Below are 19,190 nucleotides of genomic sequence, written 5' to 3' on the forward strand. Positions count from 1 at the left end.
AAAAGTTTCAGTGGCACGCAGCAGCTTTGCGACCACGTTCGACTGCGCAACCACAAAACCCGTCCCGTGGCTGACAGACTCAATTGACATTTCCAATATGGGTCGCGGCAACAAGAAATTCAGAGTACGTTCCCCCTTGACAGGAGGATGCCTGCCAATGGCACAGCAAAACCCACAGGACATTACAGAGCAGGTCGCTAACCTTTGGCTTTCAACGTACAGGGCGGAGGCCGTGGCAGGGGAGGTGGTGGTGGGCGAGGCCGTGGCGGCGGCGGCGGCGGCGGACGAGGTGGCGATCGCGACCGCGACGGCGGCGGCTACCGGTCGCACTCTGAAATCAAGAAGGAGAACGAGAGGCTGGAGCGCTTCTACAACAGCGCGCTGCCGCTCGAGGAGAGCGAGCGGGCCGAGTTCTGGGCGGCGCTGCGGCGCGAGCTGCCCAACTCGTTCCGGTTCTGCGGCTCAAAGGGCCACGCGCTGGCCGTCAAGCGCCTGCTCGAGACGCGCTACATCCCCGAGATTGTCAAGATTGAGCGCTACGACGGCGAGCCCGTCCAGGCGCCCCAGGCCGTGCCCTGGTTTCCCGACCTCCTCGCCTACTCGATGAACACGCCCAAGCACGTCATCCGCAAGTTCCCACCCTTTGCCGCCTTCCAGAAGTTCCTCGTCTCCGAGACCAGCGTCGGCAACATCTCCCGGCAGGAGATTGTCAGCATGATCCCGCCCTTGCTCATGGACCTCAAGCCCGGCATGACCTGCCTCGACCTGTGCGCCGCTCCCGGCAGCAAGGCTGCCCAGCTGCTCGAGATGATCCACGTCGGCGAGGAGACGCGGATGCGCAAGGTCATGGAGTCCTTTGGGGAGGTCAAGCCCGAGGCGACCTCTTCGAGCAACGACGACGTCGACCTGTCGATCGACTCTGGCGACGATGGCCGCGCCACCGGCCTGCTAATTGCCAACGACGCCGACTACAAGCGCAGCCACATGCTGGTGCACCAGCTCAAGCGCCTCTCATCCCCGAACCTGCTCGTCACGAACCACGACGCCACGCTCTACCCGTCCCTGCGGCTCCCGCGCGACCCGGCCCACCCGGAGAAGGGCAACTACCTCAAGTTTGACCGCATCCTCGCCGACGTGCCGTGCTCGGGCGACGGCACGCTGCGCAAGAATGTCGAGCTGTGGCGCAACTGGCAGCCGGGCAGCGCGCTGGGCCTGCACACCACGCAGGTCCGCATCCTCGTGCGCGCCCTGCAGATGCTCAAGCCCGGCGGCCGCGTCGTCTACTCGACGTGCAGCATGAACCCGATCGAGAACGAGGCCGTCGTCGTCTCGGCCATCGAGCGCTGCGGCGGGCCCGCAAAGGTCGAGATTGTCGACTGCAGGGACCGCCTCCCCGCCCTCAAGCGCGTCCCCGGCATGCACCAGTGGAAGATCATGGACAAGTCCGGCCGCGTGTGGAGCAGCTGGGAAGAGGTGCAGCAGTACGCGCTCACCCAGGCCGACGGCGTCATCCCCGGCAAGGTCACCGAGACCATGTTTGCGAGACCCGACTCGAGCGAGTGCTCGAGCCTGCCGCTCGACCGGTGCATGCGTGTCTACGCCCACCAGCAGGACACGGGCGGCTTCTTCATCACCGTGCTCGAGAAGAAGGGCGAGATCAAGGCCAAGCCGGAGGCGCCCCCGCGTGGAGCTCAGACCTCGGCTGCGACCACCACCGCCAACGGGTCGAGCGAGGCCGCCAAGCCAGAGGCGGAGGAGGGCGAGGATGCCCTTGCCGCCGACGAGGCCGAGGCCAAGATGGAAGTTGTCAAGGAGACCGAGGAGCTCAAGGCGGCCGTGGGCGAGCCGACGGACGTCCTTCCCGCGGTCGGCGAGAAGCGCCCACTGGACGAGGAGGAGGACGCGGACCAGGAGCAAGCCCCCGAGGCCAAGAAGCAGAGGACCGTAGAGCCCGAGGACGGCGGCGACGACGTGCCCGAGTCCGGCGCCACCACCACGGCGGTCGACACCCCCAACAACAACAACGGCGGCGACGACGACAACAGCGCGGCCGCCACTCCCGCCGCCGGTGCAACCCCCATCACCAACCCCAACCAGGCGCGCCGACGCGGCGCGGACGGCGCCTACGAGGAGCCCTTCAAGTACCTGCCGCTGGGCCACGAGATCATCAACAACATCGAAGCGTTCTACAAGATCTCGCCGCGGTTCCCGTCGGACCGGTACATGGTGCGCAACGCGACGGGCGAGCCGGCCAAGGCCATCTACTACACGTCGGCGCTGCTGCGGGACATCCTGGTGGAGAACGAAGGGCGCGGGGTCAAGTTTGTGCACGGCGGCGTCAAGATGTTTATGAAGCAGGACGCGCCGTCGGCCGAGGTGTGCCGGTGGCGCATCCAGTCCGAGGGCATGCCCATCATCTCCGGGTACGTCGGGGCCGAGCGGGTGGTGACGCTGACGAGCAAGGAGACGTTCCGGACGCTGCTCAAGGAGATGTTCCCCAAGTTCATCAACGAGGACTGGCGCAAGCTCGGCGAGATTGGCGAGCGCGCAAAGGAGATTGGCATGGGCTGCTGCATCCTCAAGGTCGAGCCCGACGGCAGCGACCCGGATTTCGCCGAGAAGATGGTGCTCCCGCTCTGGAAGAGCTTCCACTCGCTCAACCTCATGCTGCCCAAGGAGGACCGCTCCGCCATGCTCCTCCGCATCTTCAACGACACGAGCCCCGTCATCAACCAGAGCCTGAAGGACTCTGCTGCTTCTGCGGCGGCCAAGAAGGACGGCGCTGCACAGGCACCTGCTGAGGAGGCCGACAGTGGTGCTGCTGCTGCGGCCAAGTAAGAAGGGACCGAGACCAAGGATGAGGCTATGACCGATGCCCTCGAGGAAGACCAGGAGGTCGGCGGTGCGCCAGTGGTTGCAGCTGAGACTGACGGTGCTCAAGCGTAAGGCTAGGACGGCCTCGAAGTGGGAAAGAAACACGACCAATAGATATCACGAAATGTGGTTTTTGGGAGGGTCATTTATCTGGAGTTCAAATGGCATGATTGTATTTCATTCCGTCTGTGCGCTGTGCATCATTGTGAGCAAGTGAGCATGATCAAAGTAGAGTCAAGACATGTCCGCTGCAAGATTTGGCACCAGATCATGACGTCGTGAAGAATGGAGGCAATCATTCATTGATGTACAAGCTTTCCCGTCTCGAAGACATGTTGTCAATGTTTAGCACCCGATCTGATCAAACAAGGTGGATTCTCTCTGCCTTTTTTATGTAAAAACACCCACATCCCAACAAGCAGCACACACAAAGAAATCACATCTTGTAGTCAGCACCAGACTCGTGCTCCATGACCGCAAACGCCGGCCGGGCACTAAACCAGCCGGCCTTCTCAGACCCGACGGCCCGATACGTAAACTCGGCCTCCTCGTCGCCAATCTTGACAGTCTGCCCGCCACCGCCACCGTGGGACCCCCTGCCCGCCGCCGCGGCGTCGGCGAGGAGCTGGACCTGGCAGCACTTTTCGAGGCTGGTGAACCAGAAGACGCAGCTCTCAATGGTGGTGCCGCAGGTCAGCAGGCCGTGGTTGGCGAGGATCGCGGCCTTGCGGGGCCCCAGCGCGGCGGCAATGTTGCGCCCTTCGTCGGCGGCCAGGACGATGCCCCCAAACGAGTCGTAGTGCGCGACGTCGTTGTAGAAGGCGCAGCTGTCCTGCGTGATGATGTCGAGGTTCCGGCCCAGCGTGCTGAAGGCTCGGCCGTAGATGCTGTGCGAGTGGGCGACGCAGTTGATCTCGGGCCGCGCCGTGTGGACGGCCGCGTGGATCATGAAGGCTGTATCAAGATGTGGTAGGTCCTTGGTTAGTAAAAGGGGTGGTCGAGATAGAGTTCTTACTCGAGGTTTCGAAAGTTTCGTGGGTGGGTGCGTTTAGAGTTCTGCAGGCAGGAGAGGGTGTTTGAGTATAAGGTGCTTACCAGCCTGGTTCAAGAACCGCACTGAGCCGCCCTCGACGATGCGTCCGTTGTGGTCGACGCGGATCAGGTCAGACGCTCGCAGGAGCGGCCATGCTACGCCAAAGGGATTCACCCAGAAACTCGACGGGTCGACGGGGTCCTGTTGTTTCCAAAGGTCAGCATTGCTGACTCGAACGACTCTCAACTTAAGACTCGTTGCCCAGTGGCTTCGCAACTGGAGCCTGCGGAAATGCTTTCAGGCAAGACCTTGAAGGCAGAAACGCACCCGAACGGTGATATGTCCCGCAACACTAGACGAACAAACAATCTATCAGTCAGTAAGAGTTCTCTCGCCAGTGAGAGATTCTAGCACACGCAACCTGGACACAGCTACTAGCTCTTGAAAATCCGCCGGCTGGAAGATCGGAAGCTCACCCTTCGTCATATCCCTGCTTGGCAAAGATGCGGAAGGCCAGTGCGAGCCGTGCCTTGAGGTAGTCGCGCTCCTCGTAGGGGTCCTTGAACGTCGGGGGACCACGGGGCGGTGTCTGTATTACATCTCCCAAGTGGGTGAGGAGGGAGGACATCAGTCTCATAAAGTTCTGTTCTAGATGGCTTGCGGGATATGTGAAGTGGTTGCATGTGGAAGTTGCTGACGTACCGAGCCGGAGGAGGCGTCGGCGTCCAAGATGCCCGGCTTGTCTGCGGAGGGGGACATTTTTGGTTGCTTTGCGATTTCGTTGTGCCAAGGCAAAAAGTCTCAGGACTCCTTTCTGGGGGGTTCCGGTCTGATCGCGTCGAGGACTTGGTCAATATGCGCTTCTCAACAGCCCACGAGACCATGAGGCAAAAGCGAGGTTGACCCCTCGCAGAAGCCGCTTCTTTATGTACCCAAGCGGCAGTCTTCTCCGCATCTGCCTCCCAGATGCCCGCCGCTATTTCCTACCGTGAAATTCCCCGCCCGGGAGCGTTCGGTGGCGTCAGCTTGTGCCACTCTGGGGGTCCCAGGCCGGGCATATCTCCAATAAGCCCACAGGACTTATTCTCGTTCCCCCACACCACCAACACGGCACACGGCGAGCTAACGGACCATGCCGAGGTGAGGGGTAAGAATGGAATAAGGTGATCTGGTGCGACACACGCGTGGCCAGGTTCCGCTCAGGCCATCCATCATGTCCTGCTGCGCCTTTGGCTTGACATCGTCTTTGTCGCCTCCCCAATGGTCAGAAAGCGGCTCAGCACTTTTTCTTGTTGTTCCCGCCCACTGGGCTTTTGTGTCGGCTGAAGCTGGCCAAGCTCTTTGTACTGTACGCCTTCCAGCGTTGGGCGACCCCGCAAGACGACCCTTGAGAGGTTCCCCGTCTGGGGAAAAAATGGAGTAACCCTTAGAACTCATGGGTGTCCGCCACCACTTGGAGCGCTTCCATACGCCGCCCCAGGCCTGCTAAAGCAGACCCTGCTCCACGGAGCGGGTCCTTGGGCGCATATCGTCTGCTTCGACATGGCCGTACATTACAACCAGTTGGACTCGCCGGGTGTTAGGTCGAAATGTCCAATCGTAACCTTGCAATTATAATCACTCACACATTCAAAGTCAACACGCCCAAGAGCAGTCACGCACATCAAGAGCAGTCACGCAAATCAAGAGCAGACTTTTCGTTTGATTTTGCGTCTCTATACGTTGTCTAATGAAGGTCCGAGGTTGACGCGTACTGCAAAAACTTCACAGACCCTTACTGGCTTTTCTCGGCCGCCGGTGTTGTTGTACCTCGCGATTGAGACATGCTATACGGCGCCTTGAATCCCATCCATTGTCAGCATACATCATCGAAACATCATCCAGAAAGACAAGATCGTCACTTACAAGTACTTGCTTGGCGTTGCATATTCTCCACGCCAAGTTCCGCACATTCCCGTCCGCAGGAACCACCGCAGGCGCAAAGTCTATGCCAAACATCTGGCGGATGGCGTACACCAGCCGCTTGGCGTACTTGCCATCCCTCGCAACCAAGCTGCCAAACGACTCCTGAGGATCGTTGGGTGCAATGTCTGGGTCTCGGTCCAGGCAATTTTGAACAATAGGCAACAGCGCGGACTCGATCGATTTCTGGAACAGTCCGTCCGAGTGTACCTCGACCTCCTCATCGTAGAACCTCGAGATCTGGATCTCGAATGGCTGTGAGATGGCCATGACGTTGTGGTTGCCGTTGTGGTGGTATCTGAACTCAAATACACCTTGCGTCCACCACAGCTTGTCTCCAGAGAACACTATCTCGCCTTGAATAAGATCGACATCGGCGTGCTCTGATGTCGTGCAGGGTTGTTCCGAGATGAGAATACCGCGGTCGGCCGTGATGGACTCGTATTGATTCGGAGTGGTCGGCACCCAGCGTCCCAATGAGGAAACCTCGCTGACGTCACGCGAGCGGTTGTCGGTAACCATGTACAGTCCGATCCAGTCCTTCTTGCCATGATTCGCGGGAGCCGTCCACTTGACCTTGATGGGGGCCCCGTACTCCAAGATCATGGTGTTCGCCTCGTTCGGGAATCGACCAGAGGTGCCCTCTTTGCCGCTAGCACGCTCATTTAGGGCAGACAGACTAGAGGATTCTCCTTCGACCGTCACAGAGTAGTGCTTGGGGTTGAGTCCGGCGAGATCGGGTGACAGAGTCGTCAGTGTGAGCCGGGCCGGGTAGTTGTTGAAGAGCGCAGTCGTGTCTCTCACAATCGTAGAAACACCAGCCGCAAGCTTCGGCCGCGCGGCATCGAGGAATTCTTCGACGAAATGGGATGTTCCATCCACGACCTTGTTCACGCTCGAGGACCACTCCTTGACATACGGCGGCATTGACTTTTTGAAAAACTTGGTCAGACCAGCTTCCTCTCTCAGCTTGCGACCATAGATCTTCTGCATGTGTGGCTGTTCGACAAACTGCAGAAAGGCCAAAGTAAGGATGTGGCTTGTGAGAGCGAGAAGAAAGATGGAACGACTCCACGTGATAAGCGCAGAACCCCAAAGTCCCGCGGTGCCAATGATGCGCTCGGGGTTGTTGAGAAAGCGGTAGATAGACTGGTAAGTCAGTTTGTTGCCATGGTCGAAGAAGAAATCGCCAAAGAACCAGCCAAACTCTCCAAGCGACTCGTAGATGCTGATGGCAGTCCACATATGCAGTGCTGTCAGCCCGACACCGAGGACATGGCGGAGCAGCGCGAAGCCGTAGTTCCAGTCAGTCGGGACCGAGTACATCTTCCAGCACGCAGTGATAAAGGACGAGTAGCACAAGACTTGCGAGATGTGGTACATGGCCTTCCACTGTCTCCAGCCCTCGAGCGTGCTCTCACCAAACTTGACGAAGTGGCGAGTCCACATCTTGTCGCTAGACTGCCGATGCAGAATGAAGCCGAGTCCAACCGAGTACCATAAACGCCAGAAGAAGGCATGGGCGACGAACAGGAATTGCCAGACGGGGGTCTGAGGAGTCGCAATGACAAGCACTATCTGATAGGCGATGAGCAGGACCGTCGAGTAGTCGGTAGTTCTGAAGAAATCGAAATTCTTGAGGCCCAGCATCTTGTGGATTTGCGAAGGCGGATCGAGTTGCGTGGGAGGAGTGCTGTCCGCCTTGGAGCCATCCGCCAAAGGGAGCTGGCCTTGCGACTGCGATTCCCCACGTTGACGCGGAGCAGGGGGGTTGTAGGTCTTCTCAATATGCGGGTTCTCGACGAGCACGAGGAAGGCGAACTGCGCCGCATGGGCAATGATGGAGATGAAGAGCACCGAGTAACTGGCGGCCATCATGGAAATACCGTAGTACCCTGCGTATCCAATTGAGTACATCGGGTGAGGCGCCATCTCAAAGACGCCGTCGAAAGTCAGCTCCTGGTCGATCAGGTAGAAGAAGTCGCCCCAGTACCACGCGTAGTCCTTGACCACACGGTGGGCGTCAAGCTTGACCCAGAGGTTGAAGGCTACGAGCGAGAAGCCAAGCACCGTCCTGGCGACCGTGATCAGGATATTCTCCGCCGGGGGGACGTGTGCACACGCGATCGCGAACAGACAGTACGAGACGAAATCACACATGAGGATTAAGTCGACAAGTCTGCGGAAGACGAGCCAGGTGTTGTACTCGAGAGGAGCTTTCTCAAACTCATAGTCTTCGGGGATCTTAGCCTCGAGCTCCCGCTTGAGCAGGTCGTACAGCCAAGGCCGCGGGTTCTTGCCGGTGGAAGGGTGCTCAAAGAGCTGCCACTTCTGCGCCCAGGTCACCAGCCTCTTCTCGTTGGACTGCAGGCGCAGGAGGACGCCGATGCCGACATTGTACGCAGCACGCCAGGTCATGAAGATGAGGGCAAAGGCTGGCCTCTTGAGAGCGGACGGTAGCAGGTAGAGGGCGGCAACATGGGCAGCCAGAATGGCAAGCACGACTGCATCCGAGAGGTTCTTTGGCTGCCGAGGGTCCAGCAGCTGCGAGACCATGTCATGGGTAGTGGGCACGGTGAAGACTACAAGACTCGCACAAGCACCGGAAACAGGGAATCAGCATGACGATACATAATGTCGGGTCTCGATCCAGCACGTAGGCACCAAGCTCACTGCCTGCAATCACGAGGGGCTGGCGACTCACCTGTGCCGTCCGGCGTACGCCCAAACGTCTTGTGCGGTCGTTGATCCGGGCCATTGTCGGTGTTGTTGTCCTCTTCAGCCTCGAGACTGGCTGTATGCGAATCGACAACTGGCTGGCCAGGACCTGCAGGGGCTGCGTGTCTCTGCCGCAGCTCGCCTGCAGCGGCGGGAGAGGTGCTCATCTTGAGGGGTCAAGCGTTCCGGGCTCGGGCTGAAGTCGACGTGGCCTGCAGTAACGCGGCTCGGACTTGGCTGCTTCAGGTCCCGGAGGAGTAAGAGAGGGAGGTCTTGAGGTTCCAGTTGCCAGCGAGAAACCAGTAAGGCAGGTTGAAGAATTAGAAAAAAGATGCTCTGAAGCGCGGGTTTGAGAAAAGTCCAGAGAAGGCAGGTGTGCTTCCGCGTGGGTGCGAGGCCCGACAACTGCAGGAGGTGTGCCCCGGCACTTGGGGACAGCTCCCAGTCCCGCGCCGGAGCAGCACTCCAATCGTCGTCGAGGGTTTGCTGGCCGAACCGCTCCGGCGAGCCGGGTCGAGCAAATTGCAAGGCCACAAAGATCCGCCAAAAAGGTCACACGTCACTCGGCTGCTCGCCGGCTCAGGCCGGAGTGCGCACGCCCCCGAGCTTAGAGGCCTAATTACTGGGGGGCTGGAGCCAGCCCTGTAGCGCGGGTCCTCCTGCGCCGTTGTTAGCCTCTTTTTGCCTGCTGGCGGGCACGCGCTTAAGCCGCAACTCAAGCCCACGCACGTCGTTGCGATCCTGTCAATCCGGGGAGCCACGCCGCACTGCCCTTGAGAGCAGTCGATTGCGAGTACGATTCCAGCTGAGAGACTCGATATCGCCCAAGGACATGATGACGTGAGTTTAGGGGAGGGCCAGATCTTGACGCGGTCGGTCTGGAATCCGCAACGTGGGCACTTGCTGGACTTTGTTGGAGACGACTGGGGCAATGGCAGGGTCCGCGGCCACACTTGCTGCACATCGCCCCTCTCCCAAGTGAGGGGCATGCCCCTCCTCCTCCTCGTCCAGAGGGGACCCCCCACTGCGCCCCCATGCCCTGACAGCAACATGGCAACCTTGGAAGATGCAGGTGGGACAGGCACGGAATCCTCTTTCTTACTTACCTAAGTGCCTGGCCAGAGCTGTCCAGCATCGATTGCTCTGCGCTCCCAGTTTTTCGTCTTTTGATCCCCTGAATCGGCTCGTAGCTTTTGTGCCGACTGGTTCGGATCTTGATAAGGCCAGCCGACACTGTCCATATCTGCAACCACTTGATGGCTTGCCTTGCCCCTCCCCAACCTGTCGCGCCGCGGATAGCCCAGCAAGAATTTCGAGGCCGTTCTTCCAGCTTCCCTTCTCTCCGAGCCAATCCGTGGACGATGTCGCATGCAGTCCGACTAAGCCCCATAATTTTTGCAAATTGGCCCTGCCACAGCTGCCAAAGGACATCCATGGATCTCTCTGACATGTGACAGGGTTTCTGTCTCTGTTGCAAAGACCACACATTTCAGCCAGGTTGACGCTTATTCTTACACATTTTCGTGACCAATAGATGCAATAGAACCAGGAAAATTGCATTCACTTCCATCCACGAATTTGCGTTCGTTTCTCTCGTTCCAGGTCCTATCATCTTGACCTGCGCCAAAGAGACCACGCATGAGAGAGTATCACTCTGGCAGCTCATGGGCCAGGTCTCCGTTGCAAAGCGAGGTTGACGCACTTTCTCCTCAGAGCACCCCGCACATGAACCACCTTCCCATACAGATCGGGTTTGATAGCCTTACCATGAGGGTCTGAGCTATTGACAGGTAAAGATGCCAGCCCCGTTCAATCTCTCTAGCTAGACGGCGAGGTAAGGGATCATGAGGAGAACTTCCAGTAGCTGGTTGACACTTTGCTCCCTTGTTAAGCTCGAAAGGGGCGGAAAGTAGTCGGGCGTGTTGCTGCTAAATGGCTAATGGACCCTTGGAAATTCTCCGCGAGTCCCCGGGCTGTACTTCGTGGCCTTTCCATACGTTTCTCCCGCAAGGACCTCGCGGCAGCCATGTATTGGCGAAGAGGTTTAGCCTGAAAGAGTCAATTGAACAGGGGTCTTTAGCTCAGACCCATTGAGGATCAGAGATTGACTTGGCTGGTCTGCGCCGGGCAAGAGACAGCTCGGCGGTAGTTGCTCCCTTCCCTTGCTTTCATAGAGTCGTCTGCAGAGTTATCCGGGGTTCTCTATGCCCAGGTCCTCACATCAAGCCTCAAAGATCTGGCGAAAGAGCACTTTCTCGGTTTTCGCTCGCTTGCAACCCGAGACTGTTTCAGAATGCGAAACGTCTTGAACAGCACCAGGTTCTTCGCCGATTCTGCAGATGGCTGCCGTCCCAACCGCATTTTGCAATAAACCTTGGTTCGGCACAAAGCATATTTGACCCATGCCTTGATGCCGCTATGGCCAAAATCCGTGGCAACGTACTCAGAACTCGAAACATGATGGTTGACTTTCGTGAGCGGCGGCAACTCATCTATCATGCTATCGCGATCATCAGAAACTGAAGATACAGCCGCGTTGCAGCAAATGGCGGCGTTTGCCTTGAGCTGATGCTGGTTCATTGACAACTTATCGGCATCGTGCCATTGACCGACAATTGCATCCGATTCCCGCCTGGGGTTCTCGGGGAGGAAGTTGGTATGGTTCATGTCGTCTGTCACTTCCGCCAGCAATTCCTTCACTGATTCTCTTTCGGGCACCTCTCGTAAGAAGCTATTGTCGTACAGAAGCCAGATAAGATTGGCTGTGGAGGGCAGTGCACTGCCTTCTGAACTTCTCTCACGCCGACTATTTGCTCCATGCGAAGAGATCTTGGATCTCGTCTGCAGGTACAGGGCATCTACTTCGGTGCTCCTGGTCCCGCTGCGAGATGGTTGAAAGTCAATTGAACTCCCAGCCAGATCCAAGATGCTGGTTGTATGTGTGGTGGAAGTCTCCATTGCCGTTGCTGCAGCGGCAAGTTCGTCCATCAGTGTTGGTCGGCCCTGTGACACATCCATGGCGTGCTTCTCCGAGTACAGGGCATCGAGGTACGAGCCAACATCTGACGGAATGTTCGTGTAGGCTGTCTGGTTCGAGCCGATGCTCATAGTGTAAGTGGTTGGCTGAGGAGAGGAGCACTGTCCGGGGGCAGGCGAGGGGAGATTCTCAGAGCGATATGATGATGAAGAGCTACGAGCGCGCTCGTTATCTTCGTGATGGGCGTTCAGGATGTCAGACAGGCTTTCAAGCTCGTCTGTTGCCCGCTTTGGTGCCTGCAAGAGGCTTGTGCCACGCAGCTCGGTTGAGGGGCGGCAGTCGAAGAAGTCGAGCCCGTAATCCCCAGACACTGTGGACGTCGTGGTTGGGATGCTAGGTGACAATCGGTCTACTGCTTCAGGCTGCCGAGATACAGCTGGCTCTTGAGCCGTTGTTGACTGTGCGGGCCGTGGTTGTCGAGGTTCTTGTTCCTGGTCAAAGTGCTTCGTCAAGACAGCGTTGAGATTGCTCCGATGTCTCAGATGAGGGAAGTCTGTGGTGATGGAACCCAGAGTGGATGACAAGAGGTGGTCGGCCTGTGACAGGCCATGGCGAACCATGGGCCTGCCTGAAAATGACCATCTGTGCACCGTCATTCTGTTGATGGGTGTATGTTGAGCTACTTGACTGTGTCGTTGATTGGAAGGGCGTGAAAAGACTGAAGATGAAAGATGTTGTCACCCATAGAACTATTATTTCATGTATCTTGGCCGTGGCGTAGCTGATCTCATGTTTGGAGGGCCGGCCTGGTGTGATTGATGGGCAGGTGTGAGCAGCACGGCAACCAGGGCACGGTGCAGAACACGCGACTGTTGAGCTGGTCGGTTGAGGCGTGACTGAGGACGGGCAGCTGCAGCCTGCAAGAGATGAGTTCGCGGACGGAGGCAGCTACGACTGGTCATGTGCCGTGCCGTGCAAGCAATGACTCTGGCATTCCGTGTCCTCGCTGGCTGACGCATGAACTGCTACCTGAGTCTGCTTGTCTGGCGCTGGCAGCTTCTGTTCCATGCAGGTGCAAGTATTCCCAAGTTCAAGCACTCTCACAGCATCGTGTCTTGTATGCACCCGCCTCTGAAAGTGTCCCAGATATGATGCTGAGGATATCAAGCTCTATATTATCGACGTCGAGGCTGCTGCATCGATGGGTGAACCAGATGACGGGCTGCTCATCCCGCCCAGGGTACCTTTTTGCCATGACAATCACAGAGTGTCGATGAGCCGGCCTGGGAGTTGCAGTCGTGATGGCAGGCCGTGGACTCCCTCGGGCCGAAGCCTGCATCAGTTGACAATCATGAGATGAAGGACGATGCGACCGTGATCGGCCGGCAGCAGCCGAGTAGTGCAGCGGTGTAAATGCATGGCGCCTCCGGGTGTGGGCCGGTGCCTGGATTATGCATCTAAGCATTCAATCAAACCGTCGCTGGTTCCGTCTGTGTGACATCATGGAGTTGTCGCAAAAGGCCCGCAGGCGGCATTCCAAGGCTTTTCTTGCCCGGGCTCCACGACTGACACCTCGAGGCCGGCAGATGGGCGGCAAGCACATGTCAAGAAAAGCCCAGGCGTGGTCGGGGCCAATTGACTTTGCGCTGTTTGACGCGTGCTTTTCCGCCTCCTGACGACGACACTTTGCAAGCCCTGTGGTGAACGCTCACGGATGCCAGACGGCTGTCTGGATCTCATTGAGTCTGCCTGCCTCCCTCAGCCGGGTTCTCAAGCATCGACCAGCTCTACCAAAAGACCCCCACGCCAGAGGATGCGCTTGTGTTGGGCAAGCACACCACCCACGGCCTCTCAACCACCACCGCCACAATGAGCCTCATCCATCGGCTGCAGCTTGGCCGATCCAGAAACGTGTCGGCCGTGGCCTACCAGCCACGGCTCTTCTCCAGGACTCGCCTTGCGCCCATCTCAAGCCGAGTAGCACGACACCACCCACGTACTGTATCAGCGTCTGCTGCGCGGCCCCTTCGCGGCTTCTTCAACTCGGCTGGACGACAGGACACCGACGGCGCAAAGTCTGGTAAAGGCCCCTCCGCTGTTGCGCCCGCCCTCCTTGCTCTGTGCACTTTTCTCATCTATTCGCTCTACCCAGCCGACGAACTCCGCCAGGCCCGGCTGCTCCGCCAAGAACACAAGAAACGGCAGAATCAGCTGCAGAACGAGCAGCAGGAGAACGATCGCGAGGTCAGCGGCGGCAAGGAGCCCGCCTGGTCGTCCTTCACGCGCCGCTTCGAGAGCTTCTCAGATGTCACGGACATCGAGTGGAAGGTCCTCTCCGACCGCATCGTCGACCTGATCCTGCCAGAGTGGTCCAAGAACATCCCCATGCAGATCAGGAAGCTGCAGCGGGAACTCTCCTTGGCACCAGGGTCTCTGGCTGACATCATATGGCACGACGCCCACGACCCCTTTAGCAACCCAGAGATTCGCTATTCCGCCTCTGTGCGAGTATCGGATGAGCTTTGCGACGAGGAGAAGGAGTTTCTGGCTCGTCGGAAGCGGATCGCACGTGCGGCTCTAGCTCGGTACCTGGGCATTGATGAGATTGACATCCACCCGGATGACGTCCCTACGATCGCCATGTGTGGCTCTGGCGGGGGCCTGCGGGCTCTGGTGGCCGGTGCGGGCTCTCTTCTTGCAACGCAGCAGGACGGGTTGTTTGACTGCGTCACCTACACGTCAGGCGTGAGCGGGTCGTGCTGGCTGCAGACGCTGTACAACTCCTCCATTGCCCAGGGCCGCTTCGATCTCCTCCTTAATCATCTCAAAGCACGTCTTGGAGTACACATCGCGTATCCCCCAGTGGCATTCGAGTCCGTTATCACCTCGCCGACAAACCAGCTTCTCCTCTGCAGCCTGGTGGAAAAGCTGAGAGGTGACCAGAATGCCGACTTCGGCCTCGTGGACATATACGGTATCCTATTGGCGGGGAGACTGCTTGTACCCAAAGGCGAGCTAGGAATCAATGCCAAAGATTTCAAATTATCGAATCAACGCGACTACATCAAGTATGGCCAGAACCCCATGCCAATCTACACGGCGGTTCGCCATGAAATACCGAATGTCGGCACAGACGCGCCCGTCTCCGAGGCCGACAAAGAAAAGGCCAAGCAGGAAGCGTGGTTCCAGTGGTTTGAGATGACGCCATACGAGTTCTTCTGCGAGGAGTTCAATGCTGGCATCCCGACCTGGGCCATTGGCAGGCGTTTCGATGGCGGAGAGGACGTACCGTCAGACAGTGGCCTGCATATGCCCGAGGTCAGGGTGCCGTTTTTGATGGGGATTTGGGGAAGTGCCTTCTGCGCGACGTTGAGCCACTACTATCGGGAGGTTCGGCCTCTGGTGAAGAGCCTCACGGGCTTCGGGGCCATTGACGGCATGATCAGCACGCATAGCGAGGACCTCGAAAAGGTCCATCCGTTCGAGCCGGCGACCATCCCCAACTTTGTATACAACATGGACGAGAAGCTCCGGTTCACCACTCCAACGCAGATCCACGAGCAAGAGTACATCCAACTTATGGACGCTGGCATGTCCAACAACTTGCCAATCTATCCTCTTCTCAGACCGGGCCGGGATATCGACATTGTCATCGCCTTCGATGCTTCTGCGGACGTCAAGACCGACAACTGGCTTTCGGTTGCCGATGGTTACGCACGTCAGCGTGGCATAAAGGGGTGGCCAGTCGGCGTAGGGTGGCCTAAAGCCTCGGACTCTCCAAAAGAGGTTGAAGAGCAACTCGAAGCTGCTGAGGCACACTCTGCTGCCGAAGCAGACGCAAAACTGTCCCGTGCCCAAGGCGCCGATCTCGAGGACGACAAGTCGCAGAACACGGTCAATAACCCGACCGCCGAACCATCACCTGAAGCCGAGCAAGCCATCTCCCACCCGGAGGTCTCCGACCTAGGATACTGCACGATCTGGATCGGCGACGTCGAGGAGCGCTCATCTGAGCCCCCGCCGCCTTCCAAGGCTCTCGGTGCATCCTTTGCCAACGACGAAGAAGCATGGCAGACCGTCGTTCACCCCAAATCAGGCCTGGCCGTCGTGTACCTGCCGTTCTTGACGAACCCCAAGGTCGAGGGCGTCAACCCGACCAAGAGCGACTACATGAGCACATGGAACTTTGTATACACGCCCGAGCAGATCGACAAGGTCGTCGCCCTGGCGCAGGCCAACTACGACGAGGGCAAGGAGCAGATCCGGGGCTGCGTGCGCGCCATCTACGAGCGCAAGAAGAAGAACCGCGAGACCCAGGAACATGCTCTCCGCAGGGCCAGAGACCGCAGACTTACGCGCCTCGGTATTGTGGGCAAACTCGGCGAGGGCGATCACTTCAGCTGAAGGTGCAGGTGCAGATGACATGCCCGAAATGTGCGGCCATCATGGATGAGCACAATCGCGGGTCCTACTTCTTGTTCTTCTTCCAAACGCGTGGATTTTGGTGTTTGTGGAACGTATGATGTTTCTTGAGGTGTACATATGTTCGATTCATCTTGGTTTCCCGGTCCAGCGATACCCTGCAAATACGATTAAGTTTAGACCAACAATAACACGAATACATTTTCAGATGAGCCAAAATATAAGCAAGACGCAAGGACACCGTGTTGTCCACTCTGACCCTGAAATATTACACGAGGCTCAGCACGGGGTCCGGCGTGAAGTTGTGCTCGGTAACTGCACAAGTCTTCTCAGCCGCCGCAGTTGCCACTGAGGGTTTGTGAATTTTACGGTCTTTATTCTACAGACTCTGCTATGGTACAACAATATGGTATGTGTGAAGTAGAATGGACTCGTATGGGTATGCGAAGCGCCCCGGCAGCGCATTCACCTACTCCGCCAGTTCAGGTGGTCATCCAATCCCATCATTTGAAAGACGTCGTGTTGTCGCCGCATAGATCGATCGTACATGATGCGCCTCCGACGATCATCGTTTTAAAAGTGCCGCCTCTCCTGGTTCGCAATACCGATGACTGCTACGTGCTTCCTATCTCCTGCTTATGCCGCTCTCATTTTTCTCTATACACTATCTGACTGGCGAGTCCGTCACGCCAGACCAGATGAAACTTTCCGATGGAGTGGAAAATATAGGATACATATGTCGAAGTGAACAAAAATGCAAGGATAATGACCATGTGATAAATGTTATTGAATCGATGCACCCCAATCATGATATTATCTCGCCAATGTCGACATAGGCAGGTTTCCATGGCGCAGCGTCCTCGAGGAAGGTGTCACTGGGCACAGGCACGCGATCGCCGGGGCTGTAGAGATACCACGACTTGAGCGCGTTGATAGAGGCGGCAACCCTGGCGGAGTCGAGGCTCGGGCCGGTGCCCTCGCCAAGCTTATCACGGCCGCTGAAGATGCCGACGACGAAGACGGGTGTTCTGCTCATGCGACCAGTCTCGTTGAGTAGTCTGGCCACGGGTGCCTCAAAGTCCTCGCGTGCGCACAGCCGCGCCAGCTCGCGGGTCGGGAGCTTGAACTCGAAGAGATTGGACAGGTCGAGGCGCCTCGAGAGCACGTGCGCCTTGACAAAGTCGTGCGCGGCATCGCGGCCGTGGTGTAGGTAGATGGCGCCGATGACAGCACGGACCATGTTGGCGTGCGCGTTCTTTGCCGGGTCTTCGACGAGAACATCCTTTGTGTTCTTGGCACTGCTGACCTCGAGCCCTTGGTTCTCCACGGGAGTTTCTGGCTGCTCCTCCGCGACCACCTCGCCGAAAGCGTCATCGTACAGCACTCTGCTGCTCATCCCGCGGCGCCACTTGTACTTTTGGAGCTCCTTTGCCTCGGCGCGGACGTAACCCCACCGGTTCATGACGACCGTGGGCTTCTTGTCGGTGAATTGAAGCAGGCCCGGGTCGACCTCACCGCCGGGAGCATAGGCTTGCTCGACACCCCAGGCCCGGCCGATCTGGTGCAGCGCGGGCACGCCAGCGTAGCCCTTCATGGCGGCGAAGAGGATCGCCATCGGCAGCCGTGGGTAGTGCGCGATGAGCCACTCTGAAGTGTGGTACTGGAGTATCGTCGATCCGAGGAACGCAAGGTTGGCGTTGTTGAACTTGGGGTGGGCATCTGCCGACGGGTCTACGAGGCATCGCGCCAGTGTCTGGAGAGGTACTTTGGAGGAGAGGTAGAGCCGAGCATGCAGGGCGGCGAGCTTAGCTGAGCGCAGCGCTCTGTCGGGATGTGGCGAAGGTAAAGACTGAGGGAGGGCCGCTTCAGGTACGGAAGTGGTGCCTGTACTTTCGATCTGGATGGCCTCTGTGGACTGGCATCGTGCCTGGGCCTGGAGGAAAGTCCGCGAGGTGTGCTGCAAGGCTCTGGCCCTCAGCAGGGCGCACGGGACCGTGCTGGTCCTTATCCTCTTCATGGCGGCTGTTTCTTCGTGCTCGGAATTTGTGTGCAGCCGCAGTCAAGGGCAGACAAAGCTGGCTGCAAATTTATGTCGGCAGGCACGCCCGACAGGTGGCGACACCGGGGAGAGCACCGGTTATGTCGAAGAACTCTGGCTCAGGGCTTTCGTCGTGGGCCGTCGTCGTCGATGTGGCTGCCGTGGGCTGTCGTCGATGCGGCCGTGTTCGCGTGTCGTGCGGCCCAGGAAAAAAGTTCGAGCGGCCGCTGGATGAGCCAGCAATTGGAGGTGCGCAGGCAGGGCTCAGAGGCACTGGAGACTTGCGGAGTGCAAGGGTCATTTCCCTTGGTCTGGCGGCTGCCAGATTTGGCGTGCAACGCTGGCGCCTCACAGCGGGCCACCTGCCTGCCGGCTGCGCTCCAGGGAGCAGCGCGTGGGGCACGGCAGCCGAAGCCAATGGGGCAAGCTTCAATTCGCATCCAGCGACGACATCACTGCTCGGTCTCGCGATAGCTGCAACCACCCCAAGTCAATTGACACAACACCTCAGACCCCACGTCTCTCACAAGCATCGGTCAAAATGGTAAGGCGCCTCCCCAAGACTGTGATATATACTTGAGCCATCGCTAACCAGCTTACAGGGTGGCGGTCCTAGAGTCCCGTAAGTTCCTCGTGAAAGCTCCATCCATCTCCTCTGGCGACGACGACGACAACGACAACGACAACAGAAGACGAAGCGCTCCATCACACCGGCACGCATAATCCTGGCCGAAGACTCCTAGCATCCGCCACGCTACCCCACAAACCTCCAACCACGACTGTTGCTAATGCGATCGTCCTCCGTCTCAGATACCCCAAGCACGTCTGGTCCCCAGCCGGTGGTTGGTACGCGCAGCCCTCGAACTGGAAGGCCAACACTTTCGTCTTCATGGGCGTCATTGCCGGCATCAGCGCCCTCACCTGGAAGTTGTCTGCCGATAACGAGCACAGGCACAAGATGCCCGAGCCAGGCCGGTTCTACCCTAGCCGATAGTACGTGGTTTTCCCCAACTTCCCTCCCGACCCTGGCAGCCAATGCTCCAGCCAGCATTCAGCGATGATAGCCACCAAAATTTATCGTGACGTAGACTAACAGTAGTTGCAGCTGGACCAAGCAAATCAGGGAACACGAGGCCGCTCAGAGAGCCAGCGGCAACGATTCATAG

The 19,190-nt window shown here is 58.2% G+C and overlaps 6 protein-coding genes across 6 annotated transcripts; 2 read left to right on the top strand and 4 right to left on the bottom strand.

The window, feature by feature from the left end:
• Window positions 1-97: 97 nt before the first annotated feature.
• B0I36DRAFT_362946 (S-adenosyl-L-methionine-dependent methyltransferase) lies at window positions 98-2,838 on the top strand (the record flags this gene model as incomplete). Its single annotated transcript, XM_046158733.1, has 2 exons — window positions 98-124; window positions 223-2,838. The coding sequence occupies 2 exons, from the start codon at window positions 98-100 to the stop codon at window positions 2,836-2,838; spliced, it is 2,643 nt and encodes an 880-aa protein (XP_046012905.1).
• Window positions 2,839-3,137: 299 nt separating this feature from the next.
• Window positions 3,138-4,708, bottom strand: B0I36DRAFT_120184 (class II aldolase and Adducin domain-containing protein). The gene is made up of 4 exons (XM_046148024.1): window positions 4,384-4,708; window positions 4,235-4,259; window positions 3,970-4,108; window positions 3,138-3,828 (listed from the first exon to the last, which is right to left on the bottom strand). The coding sequence occupies exons 1-4, from the start codon at window positions 4,542-4,544 to the stop codon at window positions 3,311-3,313; spliced, it is 843 nt and encodes a 280-aa protein (XP_046012906.1). The 5' UTR covers window positions 4,545-4,708; the 3' UTR covers window positions 3,138-3,310.
• An 881-nt stretch (window positions 4,709-5,589) lies between these two features.
• On the bottom strand, window positions 5,590-9,117 carry B0I36DRAFT_323454 (phosphatidylethanolamine N-methyltransferase). Its single transcript, XM_046153980.1, has 3 exons — window positions 8,574-9,117; window positions 5,813-8,451; window positions 5,590-5,744 (listed from the first exon to the last, which is right to left on the bottom strand). The coding sequence occupies exons 1-3, from the start codon at window positions 8,752-8,754 to the stop codon at window positions 5,682-5,684; spliced, it is 2,883 nt and encodes a 960-aa protein (XP_046012907.1). The 5' UTR covers window positions 8,755-9,117; the 3' UTR covers window positions 5,590-5,681.
• A 1,351-nt stretch (window positions 9,118-10,468) lies between these two features.
• Window positions 10,469-12,355, bottom strand: B0I36DRAFT_120223 (uncharacterized protein). Its single transcript, XM_046148025.1, has one exon. The coding sequence runs from the start codon at window positions 12,218-12,220 to the stop codon at window positions 10,790-10,792; it is 1,431 nt and encodes a 476-aa protein (XP_046012908.1). The 5' UTR covers window positions 12,221-12,355; the 3' UTR covers window positions 10,469-10,789.
• Window positions 12,356-13,093: 738 nt separating this feature from the next.
• B0I36DRAFT_323457 (cytosolic phospholipase A2 zeta) lies at window positions 13,094-16,205 on the top strand. Its single transcript, XM_046153981.1, has 2 exons — window positions 13,094-13,644; window positions 13,717-16,205. Exons 1-2 carry the CDS (start codon window positions 13,434-13,436, stop codon window positions 15,966-15,968), a joined length of 2,463 nt encoding a protein of 820 aa, XP_046012909.1. The 5' UTR covers window positions 13,094-13,433; the 3' UTR covers window positions 15,969-16,205.
• Window positions 16,206-16,791: 586 nt separating this feature from the next.
• B0I36DRAFT_242757 (ribonuclease III domain-containing protein) lies at window positions 16,792-18,933 on the bottom strand (the record flags this gene model as incomplete). The annotated part of the gene is made up of 2 exons (XM_046149932.1): window positions 16,792-17,913; window positions 18,805-18,933. The coding sequence occupies 2 exons, from the start codon at window positions 18,931-18,933 to the stop codon at window positions 16,792-16,794; spliced, it is 1,251 nt and encodes a 416-aa protein (XP_046012910.1).
• Between the last annotated feature and the right edge of the window lie 257 nt (window positions 18,934-19,190).

The sequence above is a fragment of the Microdochium trichocladiopsis genome, assembly GCF_020744255.1.
Source record: "Microdochium trichocladiopsis strain MPI-CAGE-CH-0230 chromosome Unknown B0I36scaffold_5, whole genome shotgun sequence".
Classification (NCBI taxonomy): domain Eukaryota; kingdom Fungi; phylum Ascomycota; class Sordariomycetes; order Xylariales; family Microdochiaceae; genus Microdochium; species Microdochium trichocladiopsis.

Coding starts and splice junctions, on each gene's coding strand:
- B0I36DRAFT_120223 (XM_046148025.1), bottom strand. CDS start 12,220: ATGACGGTGCACAGATGGTCATTTTCAGGCAGGCCCATGGTTCGCCAT.
- B0I36DRAFT_323454 (XM_046153980.1), bottom strand. CDS start 8,754: ATGAGCACCTCTCCCGCCGCTGCAGGCGAGCTGCGGCAGAGACACGCA. Junction 8,452..8,573: donor GCGTACGCCGGACGGCACAG/GTGAGTCGCCAG, acceptor CGAGTCTTGTAG/TCTTCACCGTGCCCACTACC. Junction 5,745..5,812: donor GCAACGCCAAGCAAGTACTT/GTAAGTGACGAT, acceptor ATGGGATTCAAG/GCGCCGTATAGCATGTCTCA.
- B0I36DRAFT_323457 (XM_046153981.1), top strand. CDS start 13,434: ATGAGCCTCATCCATCGGCTGCAGCTTGGCCGATCCAGAAACGTGTCG. Junction 13,645..13,716: donor CACCGACGGCGCAAAGTCTG/GTAAAGGCCCCT, acceptor CGCTCTACCCAG/CCGACGAACTCCGCCAGGCC.
- B0I36DRAFT_120184 (XM_046148024.1), bottom strand. CDS start 4,544: ATGAGACTGATGTCCTCCCTCCTCACCCACTTGGGAGATGTAATACAG. Junction 4,260..4,383: donor AAGCAGGGATATGACGAAGG/GTGAGCTTCCGA, acceptor TTGTTCGTCTAG/TGTTGCGGGACATATCACCG. Junction 3,829..3,969: donor GCGGTTCTTGAACCAGGCTG/GTAAGCACCTTA, acceptor ATCTTGATACAG/CCTTCATGATCCACGCGGCC.